Source organism: Thermobia domestica, chromosome 8 (genome assembly GCF_964235325.1).
Source record: "Thermobia domestica chromosome 8, izTheDome1.hap1.1, whole genome shotgun sequence".
Lineage (NCBI taxonomy): Eukaryota > Metazoa > Arthropoda > Insecta > Zygentoma > Lepismatidae > Thermobia > Thermobia domestica.
The window spans coordinates 118,737,433-118,760,726 of NC_137461.1; the positions used below are offsets into that span (position 1 = coordinate 118,737,433).

The 23,294-nt window shown below is 35.8% G+C and overlaps 1 protein-coding gene across 3 annotated transcripts in view; it reads right to left on the reverse strand.

Annotated features, from left to right (window-relative positions):
* LOC145693164 (retinol dehydrogenase 12-like) overlaps positions 1–23,294 on the reverse strand; it is a 52,195-nt gene that overhangs the window by 7,542 nt on the left and 21,359 nt on the right. For 2 of the 3 annotated variants that reach the window (XM_081768918.1, XM_081768919.1), the window contains 3 exons: positions 21,240–21,428; positions 19,568–19,726; positions 13,473–13,592 (listed from right to left, as the gene is read on the reverse strand). In XM_081768918.1, coding sequence (XP_081625044.1) covers positions 13,473–13,592; positions 19,568–19,726; positions 21,240–21,428 — 468 coding nt within the window. The remainder of the gene's footprint in view (positions 1–13,472; positions 13,593–19,567; positions 19,727–21,239; positions 21,429–23,294) is intronic. The other variant, XM_081768920.1, reaches the window with a different exon arrangement.

A 23,294-nucleotide genomic window follows, 5' to 3' on the forward strand; every position in this document is an offset into this window, starting at 1 on the left:
TACTTGGCATATAAAAGATGCTCAGCTGCATAGAAGTATGGTAACGTTTCTCACATGCAGTGAAGATGAAGATTCAAGTCTCCAGTTCTTTCGAACTAAAAGACGCATAACTTCTACAAGCTGAAAGTACAGAGCGAATAACTTAGAGATACGGCTTGTTTCTGCAGCAGCGTCAATGAATAACTTCAGGTCAATTGCAATCTTGATTGACTATGAATGTTGAACAACTACATCAGTATCGATATCTTCTTCAGTCATCTGAGGAATACAAACATCTCGCGATTGACGCTAAAACTCCTCAGTGGCGTCTGATTCATTAAATAAACAGTATATATTGCAATTGCTAACTGTGTTTAAAAAAATAGCTCGCAAAGCACGAGCAATAAGAATGGCATGGCTTTATCTGTGGCATGGAATTACTAGCATACACACAAGACCAAAGTTCTTCAATGACACTACCTTTCATTATATATGCAACTGTTTCCATAAATGACATTATAGTGTGGAAAGTAACTAGTCTAACAATCACTGACGGTAATTCACCAGACTTTCTACATGCTGCTACAATGTCACATGCTTTAGAGTACAAATGTTGATCCAACGTGACTAAGCACGCTTTTTTGCTTCTTTTCTGCACATTCTTTGCTGGCAAACATAAGCGCCGAGTATACAGCATCCATGCTTATTGGCTGAAGATTGATGAAAGGTTGAATTACAGTAGAGCGTCGATTATCCGAAGTAATTGGGGGACATGGGTGTTCGGAAAACTGGTTTGTTCGGATAATCGAACTGTACATGTTTATTTGCCATGCGCGGAGCGGCACGCCTCAACTCTAAGCTGGCGCAGCTGTTGCTGTGAACAGCTTTGATACTGCCGCTACTTCTACAGCCAGTGCCAAACCGACAGAAGTGTGCTGATTGTTGAAACACAGTGACTGGCGGCTTGGCCGGTCAGCAGCGCTTTATGAAGGCCCCATTAGAAGCAATGTTCCGCCAGCGGTGGCTCAGTGCGGCGACTACTATGGGAAACTTGGTTTGGGAGTGAGGGGGATGATGGACGGTAGGGTGGGAGAGTAACAGGTGCGAGCGAGTACACAGTTCGGTTAAGCGGTCGTTCGGTTGACCGACGTTCGGATAATCAACGCTCTACTGTACTACTTAATATGCTTGTTACTTATGATTGTTGCTTGTCACCAGCTGCATAAATCCATTCCAATTCGGGCAAGTTGGTGTCTTCTACCACTTGAGAATCATCCATGTTACATCGTACAGAAGGTGGATTTCAGTTTCGATATTCAGAACACAAAGGTATCTTATATCTTCAATGATTAAATCCGAAAGACCATTACCTTTGCGTGTGTACGTTAAAAGTGGTATATTCCATTCATTCTTTGACAGTGTACGTTTTTTGAGCCCAGGTATTGCTCAATGATATGCGAGCGACTGAATATGAATGGACAACATTAGGAGGTATTCTCGTACCAGCAAGAATGACCAAGGAACCCGCCCCGTGTAATATCCTGTAACTGTTAAAAGGGCTGTGAAAGTATGTACGGTTGTCGGAAAGCAGGAATTGTGTGCTCTAATTTATTTCAGTGTCGAGGAATTGGATGCATGAATGAAAACCAAATGATGAAGAAGACCATAGAGATGAACGAGATAATGATAACCTCATCGATTTCTAATAAAATAAGTTCGAATGTTCTTAAAGTGCATACGAACGTGTAATGTAAACATTAAGTTGATTTGAAGAATACTAGGAGGAAAATTGCATTCTAGTTATAAACAAGACATTTTTAAAAAGTTACATTCAAATGACTATTGTAGTTGAGAGTTATTTTTAGTGTGTGAATTACGATTTTCCTATGAATAGAAGACTACCAATTTCTGCTACTTTCTAATGTTGTCAATAAATGATTTTTGTGCTATATTTAAGTGATGTAAAGCTATGTATCATAAAAGCTTACTCCATTGGGAAAAACGTTGGCCATTTTAAGAGTAAATTAATAATGATGATAGTGAAAACGGTAACAGTTTTGTTAACATACGGTGTTGCAAGTTTTAAAGAATTTATTGCGAAAATCACGTTTTGTTCCGAAATTTTGAGTTTTGCGCTTCTTCCACAAATTGGGCTTGATTAGTATAAGTGTTACCTCGTTCAAATTTACGTTTCTTAAGATTTCCAATGATATATAACTCTTGGTCCTATGTGATAAAAGAAGGTGACTAGAACCGTGAAAGTGTATGTCACCTTATGCACTTTTGTACAAAGAGGTCAGAAAGTAACATAAGTTATATTTTTTTCTCGACTTGTACTGCACCGATTTGTGTCATAGTTGCCTATGATTGAGATAAATATCAAGGACATCTGTTGGTGGTGTTTCGTTGGTGTGCAGTAACTGTCAGTGTTGCAAACTTCTCATGATTTCTGAAAATATATCTTTTTTAAATAAAAAAGTTGTTTTCTTCTTCCTCTTCTTCTAGAAATTTAGCACGATGGGCATATATGTTATTTACTTAGATTTTCTGTCTTTCAAGCTTTCCAACCATATATGATCCATGGCTTTGTGATAATTAGAACGGTGGCTAGAGGGATAAACATAAAGGGTGACGATTTCCATAAATTCCTGGTCGTCGTCTAAAGATAGCGGACATTTTTCAAAATTGCGGGAAAAGCTACAGTGGGATTTTAAAGGACTTTTAGTATGTTATTCCTGACACATCCCCCAACTTCCATACCAATTTTCAGCTTGTTACTTATTTGTTCCTTTCTCAATCCTATCTTTACTGGACTATTATGTCGTGATAAAACCATAGGGTATAGCTGAAGAGTTTGTCTACGGAAATCTGCACTGATTCTCGCTGACTCCTTACAAACGAGGGATTTTTGCGATAGGTCATGATTAATTACTGAAACCAGGCAGCATTCATCTTCACATTCTACCCACCTGTTGTACCTCCAACTTCCCTTTGTCTGTGGTGGATATAGTCTGGGGCTATGGCCTAGGTTTTCAATTTTTTGCGTTACATAAATTATTGAAACTATTATATATTTCAGAAAATTTACATAGAATAAACATCTTTTATTCTCTACGGAAAATTTTTGAAACATTAGATATGGCTTCAGTTGCAATTTTTCTGTTATGCAATGTATAAAACAATACTTGAGGTCCACAATATCGACATTCAACCTAGCCAAATTATGTCCATCGGGAGAGTAAATTTGGAAACTTCTGCGGGACCTAATTGTATAACCTTCAGAAATGGTACATCAATTTGCAAACACAGGTAATCGACGAATTAGCTTCTGAATGGATCATGATTGTGTTGTCAGTGTGTGTCGGTAGTAAAAATATAAGAAAATCAACGCAAAAGGTAACAATGATGTGTGTTTTCTCTTATTTTACACGAGAAGGAAAAATTGTTACAATTTCTTGGTATCCCTTTTAGTCGACGCAAATTGTTGTTGAACCCGAAACATATTGCAATACAATTTCTTTTAACGGGTTCTTATGGAAATATACCTGAGGAAAATGATGGCAAAAAGTCTACCACTCTCCGAGGTGGAGTATAGACGCTATGGAGAATTTTCCAACTTCGCCACCATGCGTTACTACTATTCGCAAAGTCTCACTTACACGCCTCCTGTGCCTCTCCTAATTAACACAGAGCAATGGGTAATACATCTTTGTAAAGCTTATGGAACGCAGATTCCAATGATGTAACATTGTTTCCCATTTAGTTCACCGACTAAAAGAAGAAGAAGAAGAAGAAATTTTTAAAAATCACAAATAACTCGATTTTTTCGAAAATATTTCATCTCTGGCAACACTGAGTGTACAGCAGTGTAACAAATAATTCATTATTACATACCTACACACCTGTGTGTGAGATGTACTACAGTTACTGAGATCTAGGCTGAGGAAGGTGTCCTAATATGGGATACCCTTTATGGGCTGTATCACCAATTTCAATCGAGGAAATACTGCAGACCATTATATGAGAACACCCTGCGACCATCCTAATCACCACAGTCTCATGACGTATAGATCGATATAAAGCTTATAGAACAAAGATTTCAACTATATAGCATTGATCCCAATTTGATCCACTGGTTAAAAGAAGTGAAAGAAGAAAGTTGAAAAATTACAAAGTATATATTTATTTATTATTGAAAAATTATAATTGCTGGATACGCATGGAAGAGACACCATTGTAGTAGACTTGGGGCCTCTCATGCAAGATAAAGACACGGGACCCTACTTGTAAACCCAATTGTTAATAATAATAATAATAATAATAATAATAATAATAATAATAATAATAATAATAATAATAATAATAATAGTTTTATTGTATGTATGTATTATTATGCTTTTTTCTTTTTTTTTGGAAAGAGAAAAGTTTTGGCGCCTAAGAAATTACGCTATATAATATTGTAAATTTGCAAGTGGGTTTATTTACATTGCTATTTGTGGTAATAAAGAAATTCTCTTTAGAAGACATTATTGTAAAAACTAAGTTTTGTGTCGTCATCCATCGCGAGTCTCAGGGGCTCTTATGCCTCTTCCCCCAAGATCAGTATCGAATATTTAGGATAATGATATATCGCTGTTGATATATTTGCCATATCAAATTGAGGATATCGATATATCGACATATCGCACAGGCCTAGATCCGAGAAATTATGGTTGAAATGCACTCGAATCAATAATCAAAATCTAAATATGTTCTTGCATCCCGAATCCAAGGTTGGGGGTGAAGGGGGTGAACCCTAACAAAGATTTTAAGCCATTTTTTTTAAAAAAATAAAAGTAGTTATACTTCCCCCTTAATAGAAAACTATTACTCTAATTTATCTTTTACCTCTGTTTCTGATTGTCATCAGAAATATCGGTGACAGTACACATACTTTACATAGTATAGCAATATACTCTATAATTTTTCACAACTAAGCAAATTGAAAGACGAAATTCGTGTGATAATAAAGAAGAATGTACTACAAAATAATAATAATTCATTGTCCTTATTTCTGTCAGTAATACTGAGAGACTCACAACTACGAGATTAATGGAACTAGAAATGAGAGATTTAATTCATTTTTTCTCTCACTCTAAAAGACGTCTGCATTTTGCTGAGATTGTCTTTTTCTTAATATATAAGTCCCCTATCTGGGGCTAATTCTGGGTACCGAGGTTTCGAAGTAATCGGCAACGTAAAGTGTAAAGTTTGTCGACTCTCAGATCTCGACAATTTTTTTTAAAGAGATTCATGTGCTTATTTCTTCGTTACAAAAGCATTTCTGGTAGACTATATTCATGGTGAATTACTGAACTTATACACTCCGCATAAGAAAAAGCGACAGCTAAGACCTTGCAGCTAGGCCATCCAATATATACTTTCTTATTTCACAATCGTGTCTGGTAGATAAACCTCCCTCTCTCTTCTCCTTTCCTCTCTCCCATATTAAAATCAGCAACATCATGAGCACAATTCTAATTTCAAAACATACATGTATTAGTGTCAGTAAAGTGAAAGAATAACAATGAGACAAAACGAAAGTCATCAATTGAAGTAGAGAGAAACTTAAACATATATCAATGATGAATTGAAACCAGTAGATTTCTGTAAGAGGTACGGAAGTGAGACAGATAGAGAGAAAAGGAGATAGAAGAAGAAAAAGAAAAGGGAGCACGGATAAAAATACTGGATTTAAACGTAGTAAGAAAAGAACCTATCATTATAAAGTTCCGTTTCCAGAAATCTAACAGTAATATAAAAATAACTTGTTTATTTTTGTCAGAACTATTCGAATAAATACGTATAGGATGCTTGAAAAATTCATTAAGTCACTTTCAAAAAGAAGTACCAAACTTGATTACATTAAGTACTCAGTTTCCAGTGAAGTTCCAAGACACCTCTAGGAACATGCGAAAAAATTAACACACATTTTGTCCACGTGGTTCGGTTGCAAATTTGGTAGTGCTCATTAAACGTACTGATCTGAAATACATTATAATAAACCTAGTAGGTAGCGCAGGTTATATTTTCAATTCCTGACTACTAATGCAAACTGAGCAAGAAAAAAGAAAGAAAATACAAAAAAGACAGAAAGAAAAATTGAATGAGTCCCATTTTACTGCTAAATTTCTATCAGAAAGAGCCTACATTAAAACTTCGAATTGTATCGTAATGAAAAGTTACAAATGTTTAAAACGAAAATTGAATTGGTTGCTTATAGAGGGAGAAAATCTTGTATATTTGGCATTTCATACCTGAATAAAAAAAAAAAACGAAGAATTATAGGATGGAAACAAATTTTGTGTCAAATTAATATAAATAAAATTTCTCTTGAGATGACCAAGAAGGGGTCAATTTTCTAGTCATTTCTGAACATTCATCTGTTCCAAACACATACTCTCGATTCCACCTATTGCGGATATAAAGTTGTAATTCGCAATGATAGAGTGGCCATGCTAGAACTGAAACAGGTTATCGCAGTGACACGGTGATTCGAATGAGACTCGGTAACATACAGAAAAAGGAGACATTACTTATTTCCTTTAAATAAAGTGTGTGTTTGTGTGTGTGTATATATGAGAGAGAGAAGAGAAAGATGCAAGACATGATAAGGAAACGTCAAGAAAAATGGGTAGACTGAGAGAGAAAGAGAGACGAATATAAATATGAAAACTACTTATCATTACTCTGTTAGATGAACACTGCACACACGTTCTTCGTATTCTCGCCTTGTAACTTTTCCAACCGACATTGCTTGCGAATGTTTTATGAAGAAAAGATAGTACCTGATGGGGATTCGATCCGAGATTTTCCGTTTCCAAGTCTAGGACGATACGAATACATCAACGGTTACTCTATCTGAAACATATTTAACAAAATGTATAGTGTTTCTTTCTAAGAACAATAACATGAAAAGTGGATACTACAGACCGATTAAGTGCTTTGAATTGTTCTAGTAGCCGCTATAGTTATTATTTGCCCTTTCCCAACCAACATTTGTAAATCGTTTCATTTGTAATCATGATAGAGGTATTTGCTTTCACATTCTTACGGGTTGCTTGTTTGTCTTGACCAGAATTCGAACACACGTTTTGAAATTATACTACTCCTGAGTCCAAGATGTTACACCTACCCTACCCTTCCACCAGAAACTATAACTCAAATCTTACTAAGTTTAGTTCTGCTCTTTGGAACGAACAGGCTTCTTTCTGTAAGGTTGTTTACACCAAAGTGCATGCCGAAGTTCATTTACTTGACGACCCTGAGACAAATTAATACCCACTAATAAACGAAATAACACACAATCCAGGAAAAATTAGAGAAATAACAACATACTATCTAGTAATTATTATTGATATTGATGTAGTAATTATTATTGACATTTGATAAAGAACGAAAATTTAACGTTCCAACGTAGCTGCAAAAAAGTAAAGAACAAAGGTGGGAAGTATTGTGGGTCGATCCCATACTCAAAGACACCAAAAGTAGCTGCCGAAAACCGCTTGACTATGATGATTATTCTTTGCAACATCATGTATTTAAGTTCGTATTACCCGTATTGGGAGTATGCGTTCGAACCCCAAACCTTCCACTTTTTAAATTTTTTCAACTAAGTCGGAACGTTAAATGTTTGTTCTTTTCTAATTTAAATGGCGTTTACATTCAAAATAACAATAATTAATGTGCATTTATTTGGATATGATTTTAAAATAAAGAAAAGAATAAAAAAACACGCAAGGACAAAAATTACCGGTACTAAACATTATCAAGAATAATTACTACGAAAGACTAAAACGAACACCTCAGCTACTAATGATGAAACTTAAAATTTTGGTTAAAGTATGTTAAGGTTCACTGTGTTCCATAGTTCCCAACGGACTTGAATCCATGTCAACGTGCACAAGATGTAAATACATATTTTTGTAATACCGCACACAAGCTTGAGTTATTCGACAATAACGTGTGGTACTGGTCCCGAATTTTGCGTATACATATGATCGATCCCATCTATTGTCATACGGACTTTACGGTGGATAAACATAACGTGCGTGAACTTCCTAATCTCCAAAGAATGTTCGTTAGATTTACTTCGCATATTGATAGTATCATCCGCTAAAGGTGAACATTTATTATTATTATTATTATTATTATTATTATTATTATTATTATTATTATTATTATTATTATTATTATTATTATTATTATTATTATTATTATAAGCGAACTTTTGAACTTGCACGGCGCAATTACAACATAGTATATCATTAATTCTGTAATTTTTCTTATACTGTATGTTATTTCGTTTATTAGTGGGCACCAATTTGTTTCCCAGAGCGTCGAATAAATGAATTTCGGCGTGCACTTTGGTGTGAATAACCTTACAGAAAGAAGCTGATTTGTTCCAAAGAGCAGAAGTGAACTTAGTAAGATTTGAGTTATAGTTTCTGGTGGGTAGGGTAAGGGTAACATCTTGGACTCAGGAGTAGTATAATTTTAAAACGTGTGTTCGAATCCTTGTCAAGACAAAGGTCTTTTTTTCAAAGTCATTGCGAAGAATCGAAGAGTGACTTCTCAAACTAAACAAGCAATCCGTAAGAATGTGGAACCAAATACCTGTATCATGTTTACAAATGAAATGATTTACAAATGTTGGTTGGAAAAGGACAAATAATAACTATAGGGGCTACTAGAACAATTCAAAACACTTAATTGGTCTGTAGTATCCACTTTTCATGTTATTGTTCTTAGAAAGAAACACTATACATTTTGTTAAATATGTTTCAGATAGAGTAACCGTTGATGTATTCGTATCGTCCTAGACTTGGAAACGGAAAATCTCGGATCGAATCCCCATCAGGTACTATCTTTTCTTCATAAAACATTCGCAAGCAATGTCGGTTGAAAAAGTTACAAGGCGAGAATACGAAGAACGTGTGTGCAGTGTTCATCTAACAGAGTAATGATAAGTAGTTTTCATATTTATATTCGTCTCTGTTTCTCTCTCAGTCTACCCATTTTTCTTGACGTTTCCTTATCATGTCTTGCACTTTTCTCTTCTCTCTCTCTCCCATACACAAAATCAAACACACACAAACACAAGATTTCCTACTTCTATAAGGAACCAATTCAATTTTCCTTTTAAAAATTTGTAACTTTTCGTCAAGATGCAATTCGAACTTTTAATGTAGGCTCTTTCTGATAGAATTTTGACAGTAAAATGGGACTCATTCAATTTTTCTTTCTGTCTTTTTTGTATTTCTTTTTCTTTTTTTCTTGTTCAGTTGGCATTAGTAGTCAGAAATTGAATATATGACCTGCGCTACCTACTAGGTTTATTATAATGTATTTCAGATCAGTACGTGTAATGAACACTACCAAGTTTGCAACCGAATCACGTGGAAAGACAGGATGTGTGTTATTTTTTTTCTCATGATCCTAGATGTGTCTTGGAACTTCACTGGAAATTGAGTACTTAATTTGATCACCAAATTTGGTATTCCTTTTTGAAAGTGACTTAATGAATTTTGCAAGCATCCTATGCGTATTTATTCGAATAGTTCTGACAAAAATTGAAAAGAAAAACGTTATTTCTATATTACTGTTGGATTTCTGGAAACGGAACTTTATAATTATAGGTTCTTTTCTTACTACGTTTAAATCCAGTATTTTTATCCGTGCTCCCTTTTCTCTTTCTTCCCCTTTCTCCTTTTCTTCTCTGTCTCACTTCTGTACCCCTTACAAATATCTATTGGTTGTTTTTATTTTTCATTGAGATACGTTTTAAGTTTCTCTCTACATCAATTTATGACTCTCGTTTCTCTCATTGTTATTCTTCACTTTATTGAGACTAATACATGTATATTTTTATTTTAGAATTGTGCTAATGTTGTTGCTGATTTTAATATGGGAGAAAGGAAAGGGAGAGAGATAGGAGGTCTCTCTATCGGACAAGATTGTGGAATAAGAAGGTATATATTGGATGGCCAAGCAGCAAGGTCTTAGCTGTGGCTTTTTCTTATGCTTAGTGTATAAGTTCAGTAATTCACCATGAATATTGTTAATCAGAAGTGCTTTTGTAACGAAGAAATAACAACATGAATCTCTTTAAACAAATTGTCGAGATCTGCGAGTCGACAAACTTAAAATTTTCCGTTAACGATTACCTCGAAATTCCGGTACCCAGAATTAGCCCGGGATAGGAGACTTATATTTTTAAAAATTACTATCTCAGCAAAATGCAGACGTCTTTTAGTCTGAAAGGAAAAAGGAATTAAATCTCTCAATTCTTGTTCTATTTGTCTTGTAGTTCTGAGTCTATCAAAATTATTGACAGAAATAAGGACAATGAATTATTATTATTTTGTAGAACATTCCACATTATTATCACACGAATTTCATCTTTCGATTTGCTTAATTGTGAAAAATTATAGAGTATATTGCTATACTATGTAATAGTATGTGTACTGTCGCTGATTTCTGATGACAATCAGAAACGGAGGTAAAAGATAAATTACAGTAATAGTTTTCTATTAAGGGGGAAGTATAGCTACTTTTGTTTTAAAAATTTTCTCTTTTTTTTTTTTTTTTGACTTAAAATGTTGGTTCGGGTTTCCCCCTTCCCCCTCAAACTTAGGTATAAAAGAACATATTTAGATTTTGATTGTTATTCAAGTATATTCCATATCGTAAATTTTCGATATCGATCTTCCGTGTGGGGGGGCGAGGTATAAGGGGCCCCTAAGACTTGCGATACATTAAGTAATAAAACTTAATTTTCACAATAATGTCTTCTAATGACAATTTCTTTATTACTACAAATTGCAATGTAAATGAATCCACTTGCAAATTTCCAATATTATATACTGTAAATTATAAGGCGCCAAAGCTTTTCTCTTCACGAAAAAAAAAAGGAAACAAGAAGGCACTTGCCAAAATCATGTGCTTCGAACTTTGACCTAGAAATTATTATAAGAAATCCTTTTGTTCGTCTTTCTCGGAGACTTAAATCCCTTTTGGCCTTTGGGACCACACATTGAAAAAAGTGCACACATGACCGGTATATGCAGACATGCTCTTAGGCAGAGTCAGAGGTTTTTAAAAGGAAACGAGTTTTCAATACTATTATTATTATTATTATTATTATTATTATTATTATTATTATTATTATTATTATTATTATTATTATTATTATTATTATTATTATAAAAATTTGGTTTACAAGTAGGGTCCCATGTCTTTATGTTGCATGGGAGGCTCGCAAGTCTGCTACGCCAATGGTGTCCCTTAGTCTGTGTTTGTCTCTCCATTCCTTGTGGATGTTTGTTGTTGTGCTGTGGGGCTTTTATATTAAACCTTTACATTATGTAACTTTTTTCATTTTTTTACGAGTTTCTTTGAAGAAGGAAGGAAACTGATTTTCTCTTATATATATTTCTTAACATTCATCTTGTTTGAACTGCTTAAGTAAGATCATTTTTTAACTTACTATGTCATCCATTTCCCTCACAATAATAAAACCGTCATTCGTAACAATTTATTTTATTCTCTTATTTGCAGTTTTCCACACTGATATGTTTGTAACAAACTTGAGGTTTGTTTCAACGATTTCGAATTCTCATCCAACCCAACGAACGAGCTTTTTTGTTGCCTACTATTGCAGGAAAAAGAAAATTTAAGGGGTTCATGCACTTTTGGAGTCGTCCATATGAGCAGAGCTGTAATTTTGTGGGAGACAGGTGGGCAACTACGCTCGTAGGTTTGAGAGGAGCACACTTCATGATAAAACTATCTCATTTCATATAAAACGATATGAACATGAATGTGTAAATGAAATATAACAAAGCTCCACTACATCCAAAAGTATATATTTTAAATGAAACGAATATGTTACTCTTTAGTCTTTCAGTAAAACGACCCTATTGGCCTCCAAAAATAATTATCAAATATTGACTTTCGATCTAATTAGTAATGCACGAGTGGATCAATCATACCTTTCCAACAAGAACTGACAATAGGGTCCTGCTGATGTCCCATCCTCTGAACAAAGTATATTTCCTTAACATGAACGATAAATACAATCTAGACGACCCGTTCGGTAGAGTAATACTTCCGGAATTAAATTTTATTCGCGCGCTACGGTAGCCAGCTGTTTTAAGTTGGTCACAAAATTTATATCATGGGGTCAAGGTGAAACAAAACGAGCCCTGCGGGGCTTCTAACCCTTTCCTACTACTAATACTAATACTAATACTAATACTACTGCGGCTACGGCTACTACTCTCACTTCACCTACTAGTACTACTACTAATACTAATACTACTACTACTGCTACTACTACTAATACTAATACTAATACTACTACTACTAATACTGCTACTGCTACTACTACTACTCTCACTTCTCTTCCTCCTCCTCCTCCTACTACTACTACTACTACTGCTCTCACTTCTCCTCCTCCTCCTCTTACTACTACTACTACTTCGTCTTCCTCTTATCTGCACGAAAATAAGTAAGTCACTTTCTTGAGTATTATTTTCATTTTATTTCATCTTTACTTCTTTCATTTTATTGAAAAAAGTGTTATGAGCATTTAAAAAATCCTATAACCTGGCAAGTAATCTCTATGTTCCTTTGGGGATTCCTCACACACATCTTGTTCGAAACATACATTTTTCAATCGAACAGGTATGACTTCGAGTATCATGTTCTATACTGAACTCTACGTTTCGTTGTTTTTGAATTATAGCTCTCTGAAGTTCATTTTAACCACGCTTTCGGCACCTTATATCGCCGAAACTATCTCTCACTGACCAAAGTTCCACAGGACTTTCCTGCTTTTTTCGGTGTCGGAAATCAGCTCCCGAAGTTTGTTCAAATATTTTCTTACCACCCTGCATATTGTGTCATGTAATTTTGACTTTCCCTAGAAGCTATACTTCAATTACCCTTGTACACAGGAAACTTCAACTCTTACTGAACTCTCACTTATTAAAATCGAAGCAGATTGACAGCTGCTCAAGTAAAAATATTTTAATAACAGTAACAATATTTTCTTCAGTGTATGAAGTATGATTAGTGATTAAAGATCGAAGGTCAGCGTACGTGAGAAGTTATAACAATAGAATAATTACAAAATAAATAGATCACTAATGATCTTCGATCTACGAGTGGGTAAAATGGCTTCTAATTGTTTATAACTCACTCGCTTTGGGACAACATAACCAATTTGTCTTACCATCTCGAATAAATCTATTCTTCCTCCTTATATCTGTTAAGATCTTATTCTGCAAAGTATGTTGTGTGACCTGCAAGGTTTTCTTCTGACTTGTCACTAGTGATTCTTTATTAAACTTTCTTATTTGTTTGTGTTGGGCCAAATTTCTAACTAAAATTCTAAAGATTAACTTATGTCTACAGGATATTAATAAAATAAGTCTCATAATATTTTTTACCTTTCAGCCTTACTGCCAATTCTCTAGTAAAATATAATATAGCTAGTTTACTTCGACCATATTTCAAAGTCTCCGACGATACTTGTGAAGAATCCAAATCAGTAAAATCAAGGTTTGAAACTGAAAGAAAGAATATCACGTTACTCCTGAATTCATTTAACTATGTTTTATTAACATATTATTCAAAAACATACTACAACATGAGTTAATAGTGACACTGTCACGTCCGACGTATAAATTTGCTGCCTTACTGTCTTCATTATATTACCGTGTTAAGGTGACCAGTAGGTGTTCATTCCAGATTGGCGTCCCTACATCTTCAAATGCTTATCAATTTGCGTATGCGCATAATCACATGAACATATTGTCGCAACATTGTTCGATCAATTTCTACACAATACGATCTCCGTCCAGACAGACAAAAGCTATGAAATACTAGACCCACTTAATATTTTTCGCTTATTCATGTCTGTTCAGTTACTGTATAATTTGAAATTTTATCAGAGAGTCTCTTCCTATTGTTAACACTCAGAATGTCTGGGGTAACATGTTTTTGAAATATGATAGGAGAGTTTGGTTAAAATGTATGGAACGTTTTAATTAGTACACGCGGAGTCCAATAACGCTTCCAATAACAACAAATAATATACGTCATTGCTGTTTCTCGATAAACTGCTATGTTGTACTTTCATCGAAAATGAGTTATATACCACAATATCAGCATTAAGTAATGTTGCATCTCCTCTTATACTAATATATGCGAATTATTAATAGTTTTCTCGTAATAAGGAAACAAAAATGACGTTCACAAACCTTAAGAATTCCAAGATATTTTATTTCAAAACATCACAAGGGAGGAAGGCAAGGACGCAACAACGATATTGAAACACATAGGGCTACTATGATTAAATTTGACATGATTGTAGCTTTTTGGGACTAATCGACGGAAAATTTGTCAATAGTTAATATTTTCAATTTTTAGGTGATCTAAAGAGGAGATGAAGAAATTCCCCATGTTATTTAAATGATTTTTTTTACTTCTAATCTCATATTTTAGGTACTTGGAATTGGAATACAAACTTGAAATTCGGAATGTTTCTACGTTTTCGTTATCGTTACCTAAGTAAATCAGAAAAAAAAGCATTTCCAAGTTTACAGTGTGTTTATGGGAACTGAAAAATCTTTCCCATGTTATTTATATGAGACGACTTCTATTCTACACCACAAAATGATTAGGCACTTCCGGCACGATTAGAATGAGATTTGGCATGATTGTAGCCTTCCGGGACTAATCTACACGAAAATTGCCAAAAGTGAATATTTTTAATTTTAAGGGGTCTTAAGGGGATGAAGAAATCAACATGTTATTTAAATAGGCGTCTCTTGGGATACATAATCTTATCTTTTAGATAGTTGAAATAGAAAAAAAAACTTAAAATTCGGTAGAATTGTGGGTTTAAGAGGTGCGATGCCGTAGGCTGAGCAAAGGCAAGAACGTGGAGTCGAAGACCCCAGCTGGGCAAATTCAGGAAACATGAACAGCAAATGCACGAAATTCACTGTTGATGCAAAGTTGACATGTAAGAGACGCGAGGCCGTAGGCCGAGGAAACGTAGGGGTCTGGGGTAGGAGCCCCCTGCTAATCAAAAGCTAGTATAACTATAGTTTCTTGATGATCAGTGATCAAGTATTCATTCAATCCAATATTCAGTCGTGTCAGCAATGAAATAATGGAGCCCCACTGTAAAATAACCATAAATGTTTAATTATGTTCAAGTTGGGGAATTAAGCATTCCAGGGTACACACTTAAGTTTCTGTTCCTCAAATTGACTGAATTGATCTTGCTGTGTGTGTTGGCATTGTCATGTTGGAAGGCTGCGTCCAATTTAAGCAACATTATTGCGAGTGCCATAGAATGCATCTAGTTACCTAAAATGTCCATATAACCACAAATAGTGGCATGGGCGTTGAGAGTAATAATGGGATATGTAATTGTTTGTATGCTCTAATTTATGTATTTTCCCTGCTTCGAGAGGAAGATCGAGTATCCGTCCTATTTCAATGCTGATATCGTTAAATTCTCGCGACCTGTAGTTGCACAGAGTGTGACTTAGTTGTCCCCTGACGTTTTAGTTACTAGTCTTGTGCGTAGAATGATGGAATACGTTCATTGGGCGAGAGGCTGAAGCAATGATATTTCCCAGTTATATCTACTGGTGGAGGGTACAATTCTATCAGCATCTCCAGCGTTGGTAAATCAAATTCACTTCCGCATTGGTGCTATGCGCCAAGGTACCGAATTCCATTGTCTGACCGCAATCAGAAAAATCCAACCCAAATACGCAGTCCCTGGAATACCAAGGGAGCTTGCTAATTCCCGGCGCTGCCTACCTTTTGTCATTCAAGCTCGGCAGAGGTACTACATACATGTTGAAGTACTAAGTACTTCCTCCCGGATTCAATGGTATGTGCAGATCGTCATTTAAGAGATGAGTTGTAAGCACTGCTTCTCTCGATTGGGTCAACAGAGCTTCAAACCCTGTCATTCTCAAATTACAATTGAGGTACTTTATACACTACCGCAATCAATAGCTGATGTAGGCCGGACTGCTTATGCAGTCAATGTCATTAGGAGATTTAAAAAGAAACCTCTATCCATAATGTCAACAATCTAAAAATCTGCTTTCTTTCTGTTATAACTCATTTGGGAGCTAATGTTTTCTGGCAGAGTTGGCAGCTTCTCGCATTCTTCAGTGCTTTCAAAACCGTGCTTCATGTACACTTATCTCTCAGAACCAAAAGCATGTGTTAGTTGTCCATTTGGGAGGGTAACCGAAGCCTCACCTGGCCAGGTAGGGTCGCAAGTATGAAGTATCCTACCTTAAGATTACGTGCTGAAGTATAACGACTACGTTGAAGTACTAGGTATCTCCTTTCGTATCCAAGAGAGCGTATATCCCTCTTTGAGAAGAAAGTAATTCCTCCCATTAAGGCGCTCGAACCCATTTCTGCACAACTGCACTTACCTCAATTTTACGTGATGAAGTACCACGTACACAGGCAAATGGACGTGTCAGTGGCTCAATTGAAGACGTGTGTCTCCTAAGCGTCTTATCGAATTAGACGATGATGCTTCTCAACAATTGATAGTGTTAATTCTGTGTGTATGTTCAGGTATAATTCTGCAATCCGTAAACCAATTATATATATATATATATATATATATATATATATATATATATATATATATATATGTGTGTGTGTGTGTGTGTGTGTGTGTGTGTCCGAAAAAATTCAAAACGGTTTAGGTGTGATTTCTGACACAAACAAGACAGAAGTGTAGACCAACATGGACGGAAAAGTGCTTCCTATCGGTTCCATTTGTCAGTCAAAAATTTGTCGGAAAAATACAAAAACGAAATGTCATATCCAAGTCAGATTTAAAAAGAGGAACTCATTACCGGTATTTTTAGTCATAGATGCCATTGATTCTGAATTGGATGTAGTCCAAGGGCGGAGGAAGAGTATTCCTCAAAGAAATTAGGAAAATCCTTGAGCATACTTTGCAAATTATTTATTAAAGTAAGTAAGAGCACTGTAATCCATAAGGGCAAGATGAGGCCCGAATTCTGTATTCAGATGAGTATCCACTCTTGAAATACGTTAGCATATACATGAGGTTGTTCGGAGATGAAGCCACAGATTCCTTATACGAAGATATGAAGAGAATTATAGACCATCATGAATGCTCAAATGCGATGCGTCAATTCGTAGCTGTAAACCACGAAAAATTTGATTAAACGATGCTGATAAGGGCAATAACTAGAGAGCGAAATGCAGGGTCAAAGTCGGATAAAAGAGTTTAGCGATTATTTTCAACCTTAGATGCCATTAATGTATCAGCAGATATAGAACAGGGACGGTACAAGAGTTAACCTCAAAGGGAAGAAAATAAGTTTATGAGGTATTTTGCAAACAAAGTTATAAATCCGAAAGGATAACATTGAAGTCTTTCGAATAGGAATATTTATTAGTAATGTAAATACACAATTTGAAACAAACATTAGTGATAAATTGAAGAGGTGTATCAACGTAACAAATTATTATTGTACTGTGCACGATGGCTGATCTCTGGGCGTGGATTTCCTGCTTCGATCCAATATCAAAGGAATTTATAGCGGACAATGTCATGTCTATGGATATTCTCTCGATTCTTCCGTTTCCTCCTCATCGTCAATCTACCAATCATTTTGTAGTCATTCACACTTGTTCCTGACTAAAGGTCACAAGCGCAGAACTGTATATTAAATATTTTGCTATATTTTTTGAAATTAATGTGACAGAACTGATTGAAGGATGAGACCCGGATTAAATAAATAATCTCACAGATGTGTATGGTGTTACATAGTTGTAAACAGGTTCCGAAATTGATTGTAGGGTTCTGTCTGAATCTAATACTTTAAATCTGATGGAGACTTATACCAGCAACCCATTTCTTCTCCCGAAAAATTAGTGTGTCGCATTATTGTTGCATGTGCTAACATTGAAGAGGATCCAAAGTTTGAATTGAGTCTAGTAACCAATTATTCGTCGATATGAACTTTGTATTGATGTTCGTGGAGAACAATTTAAGTACTTACTATAATTTGAACAAACAATGGTTATATACTAAGCATATATTAATTTTATACATATCGCATTTACTTGACGAGTTTGAACACATGACCATACATATTTTCATTTACGATGTACTGGATTTCTTAGAGTTATTTTACGCTTATTACTTTACTAATAATTCTTTACTGACGCCATTACAATATCTTCTTGCTTCTTGCGTAATACAAATGACGTGCGTATTCTCGTCATCTTTTCCTTTACATTGCTCCCTAGGGCTATATATAATTGTGTATTCTCAGACATGGATCTATCTAGGCTAACATTATTTTCCCTTTTAATGTTTAGCAATTCCGCCCTCGATTGCATTCATAAAATGCACATTAGATACAGTGGCTGGTTTTCACTTTACATTTTCGTGCTATTGAAATATCTCATTTTAGGTTTGGTGAAAAACCATTCTATGTAACGTAACCGATGGATGAACCAAAGTCACACGTACGACCTCCACTTCTTTAGGTTCAGAAAGTAGATTAAGATGCCCAGTAACTCAAGAAGCAATATATTGTTGAATAAGGTTTCATGAGGGTGTAACATGGAGAATACACAATTGCTAGTCCGTTTTCTCTACAAGTTCAAACAGGGACGTTCTGTACATCTGGAATGGTGGTGAATCGTGAATGAACGCACTGTATGCTATAGGTACGTGAAATTTAGTGTCGATGACATAGCACTGATAAATGAACAACATGGCCACCAATGAACAGTACGAAGCTCCTCGAACTCCGTTAAAGCAGACCCTCGGAAAAGTGTTCTTGCAATCGCAGACGAGTTTGACATAATATATCAATGTTGTTCAGGGGCTAGATGTAGTCGCTAAGGTGACACAGACTCATGGACTCCACATGAGTTATACTGACCAATAAAGATCGCGTTTGGAGGTGAGCTGTTTTCTGAATGTATGGAGTAACCGAGAAAGATTCCTACATCCTATTGTCATTTCTGATTAACAATCGATAGACTACGACAATCTAAAACGTTCAGGACACATAGTGACTGACCGTGAAGAATGAAATGACGTTTCCTGAAACCACCACCCCATTTTGAGAAGGCATTGATGTTGGGGTGGAACGTTACAGTGCTGAATTCCATTAATGCACAGCAAACTATTCACACTTATCCAGCAATCCTCACTAATGGTGGTTTATTTAAATATTTCATAAATTTCCTTCTTCTTTTCGAGGTTAACCCTTGCGCCAACTCTGTTGTACATCTACTGTAATTTAAGGTTGAAAACAATTACTTCATCTTTTTATCCGACTGTGATCCGACACTTCGTTCTCCAACTATGGCTCTTTCAAGCATCGGTTCATCAAATTTTCGGCGAACTATAGCTACGAAATCACGTATTGGTGCACCCATTATCACCATGACTTTTTTGTGTCTTCGTGTAAGGGATAAACTTAATACATGTACTTACACCAGTGACTAGAAGACGAAGTGTTGATTATCCTTGAAGGTTGTGACTTTCTTAAAACTGGCAATAAAAGGTATGTAAACAAAAAATGTCCTAGATAGTTGACGCCAAAATGGATTTCAAATCCGTCTTGCGTTCTTCTTGAATTGGAAACCCCAATACCTAAAAAAATAATATTGCAACTGTTAGTAAGTGATAGCTAAAGTATTTACAATGTTTATGAGATAATATATTAGGTTGGTACGAATGAAATGTCCTCTTTGACATCTGATGGCAAATTCACCTCAGGTACACACCGATGAACTAAGGAAACGTATCTAACGTCACAAATTCTGCATACGTACAGTAAACAGGCTAAGATACCCAAACATCAGGAGGTAGTCCGTTGTATAGCAGAGTTGTATGAAAATGTTAAATAGAAAACATATAATTGGGATTGATTTTTTTCAAATGAGCTCCTCATAATGTTCGAATGGGCTCCTAAAAACACCGTGGAAGCGAACCCTCAGAAAAGTCTTTGTCCCATTGCAGACAAGTTAAGCATACACCGTTCGACGACTCCGTGCAATCGGTGAGAGAATGCAATAAGTTGGACTCATGGATGACACATCAGTTAATGTCGGACAAGAAGAGTCACCGTCTGGAGGTGTGCAGTCTTCTGAGTGTAAAGAATATCCCGGAAACTTTTCTACATCATTTTATCACTTTTAGTGAAAACTGGATCAGCTACGAAATCGTAAATGCCAGGACAGTGATCGATAAAAGTTCCGGACGATTTCTAAAATCGCAAGAAAATACTTTTTGCTCCTATCGTGATCTATGGTGAGATTAGTCCATTACGTCTTTCTCTCCATCGAGGCGAAATTAATTACGGATAGTTATAGTACTGAAATCAATTGCTAGCATGGCAATATTGCCCGAATGATTCCAGAAATGTTCAGAAAATCGGTACCTCATGTTGCTCAAAGCTCTGTATAAGTTCTAGTATCAAGCCCTTCGTCATCCATCCCATTCCTTCGATATCTCTTCCACTGATTACCACCTTTTTCAGCATATCGAACATATTTTGGAGGAAAGACCTTTCCCTGATGATTGGGCAGTGTAACCTGCGGCTGAGGACTTCTTCACATAACAAACATCAGACTTCGTTAACAACGGAATCCAGTAGCTAACTGAACAGTGGTAGAATTGTGTAGTTGCAAATGGCGACCAGACTAATTAACAAGATGCTTGGGAGACCTTGGGTCCAAAAACAAAGTAGCTCAGGGCAGAAAGCATATACTGAGTAGAGCATGAAAATTTTCAATTTCGGTATGGAGTAGAATCACCCGGCTGGAATAACAAAGTTACAAATAAACAAAGCACTGGTCATGCAACCCTGAATAAAGGCAAGAAGCAAGCTGGATGTTTAGTTTCGTATCATCCACCACACAAGAATGCTAGGTATAGTACTGTACAGAGAGACTACACTCTGGATTTTCCCACTCATAAGTCTACGGCCAGGCACTAGGCCATCCGAAACAAAAATGATTCTTTTTTTCTTGATACCATAATTCAGAACTCATTTGTCTTTTTGCCTCCTCCCAGCAACCTCTTGCTCTACCAGCAAAAGTGTTCTCGGAGATTATCGATTGTTACGAGTTCAATTATTTGAAAAATGTAGACTTCTACTTACCAGCATTGTTAATGAGGATATGAATTTTGTCCTCGGTTTGAATCAAATGAGAAGCGCATTTACGAATAGAATCTAATGATCCCAGATCAAGAAACAAAACAATCGCTTCCTTTCCAGTCGTTTCCCAGATTTCTTGAGCCACTTCTTCCGCACCTTTTATGTCAATGCTTGGCATAATTATTTTCGCTCCTAGAAATGAAACAGTAAAGTTACCTTAGATATTACCTTAAGTGTGCCATTTGTAATATATTTTTTCTCATACCAGAAGAAAAGAAAATAATACTTGATAAGATCATTATTAAACTCTTAATAACCTAATATCTGAAAATGTGTTGTTAAACCGTTAAAATGAAATCATTATAAAAATGTGAAGCACATCGAATTTTACAAGTTGCAAAGAACAATGTGCTCCTCATTTTCAACGAACTTAAAAGGTTCGTTAGTGAATTCTCTATATCTGTTCGTCTGTCTCGATAGAGCATCAAAAACTAACTGAGAAAGTAATGGAATTTTTCGTGCTACTCTTACCGTTTCCGAGATATTGGCCAAAAAATGGCTGATTTCCGGGGATTTAAGAATCCATATGTCTGGAACCATAAGTCATAGAGAGATGATGGTGTTGATCAAGACCTAAAAGGATGGTGAATATTTTGGTACTAAATAGTAACCCGTGGCTACTGTCCAAGTGTCCACTAGTTTGGCCAGTGGTCACCAGTGAATATTGCTACCAAAATTTTTACCATGCTCTTAGATATTGATCAACACCAACATAATCTCTCTATGACTTACCGTTCCCGATATAATGGCCAAAAAATAGTTCCGATTTCGGGAAATTCAAGAATTGATATCTCGGAAACAGTAACTCATAGAAAGATCATATTGGTGTTGACCAATATCTAAGAGGATGGTGAATATTTTGGTACCAAATAGTACCCAGTGGCCAGTAGTTTGACCAGTGGTCGCCAGTGAGTATTGCTACCAAAATGTTTACCATGCTCTTACATATTGATCAACACCAACATAATCTCTCTACGACTTACCGTTCTCGACATATTGGCCAAAAAATAGTTGATTTCGGGAGATTTAAAGATTCATATCTCAGGAACCGTAAGTCATAGAGAGATCATATTGGTGTCGGTCAATACCTAAGAGAATGGTGAATATGTTGGTACCAAATAGTAACCGGTGGCCACTGGAGAAACTGGCCACCGTTCCCCATATATTGGCCAAAAAAGTTGGAATTTTGGGAGATTTGAGGAGCCTTTTCTCGGCAACCGTAAGTCATAGAGAGGACATTTTGCGATACACAGAAGGAGGTGTGGATAAAAAGATTTACTTTTACATGTAGGAACAATGACAGTTATCCTTCCCATTCCATCTCTCCATTCTTTTTAAGTTCGTTCTGGCAATTCTCTTGGAGCATTCTCAACTGGTTTTAATATGATACATATACTGGATATATGAGTGTGAAATAAGGCTCCCTCATGACTTTACAATTAGCATACGGTCGATTCGCTATGAGAACCCATGTGTTTCTGATGATCTCATATTAAGTTACCCCGGTGCTAAAATACTCGTTGATTCTCCATATCCAATGAACCAAAACATGTTTCTTCTGGGAACCCTTCCTGACATTTTTTCCTGACGGATATCGTTCTAACGTTAATTGGACCCAAGTTTTTGTTTGCTTGTTTGTTTTCCCAAGTTCATGTCCTACTTTTCTGCCATTATGCTCATAAGCTATGTGATTAAATAAGCACACTCGCAAGATCCGCGTTATGAAAAAGTAGACAAATCTCCGGCACTGGAAAATGGACCTGGTCATGTGTTCCTCTATCCTAGTTTTATATCTTAAGATTACCATTCTGCAGACTGTCTAAGAAACAAACGTTCTGATAGTGGCAGAAAAATAAACTTAATTTTCCTTTTCTGATTGTATTCAGCATGTCAAAATGCTCATGCAAATTTTTACAAGTCGACCGCTATTGGTTTGACAGAAAATTGCATTTCAATCTTCCATTTTTTATAAGATTTTCCTCTTCTAGAGAAAGCTTA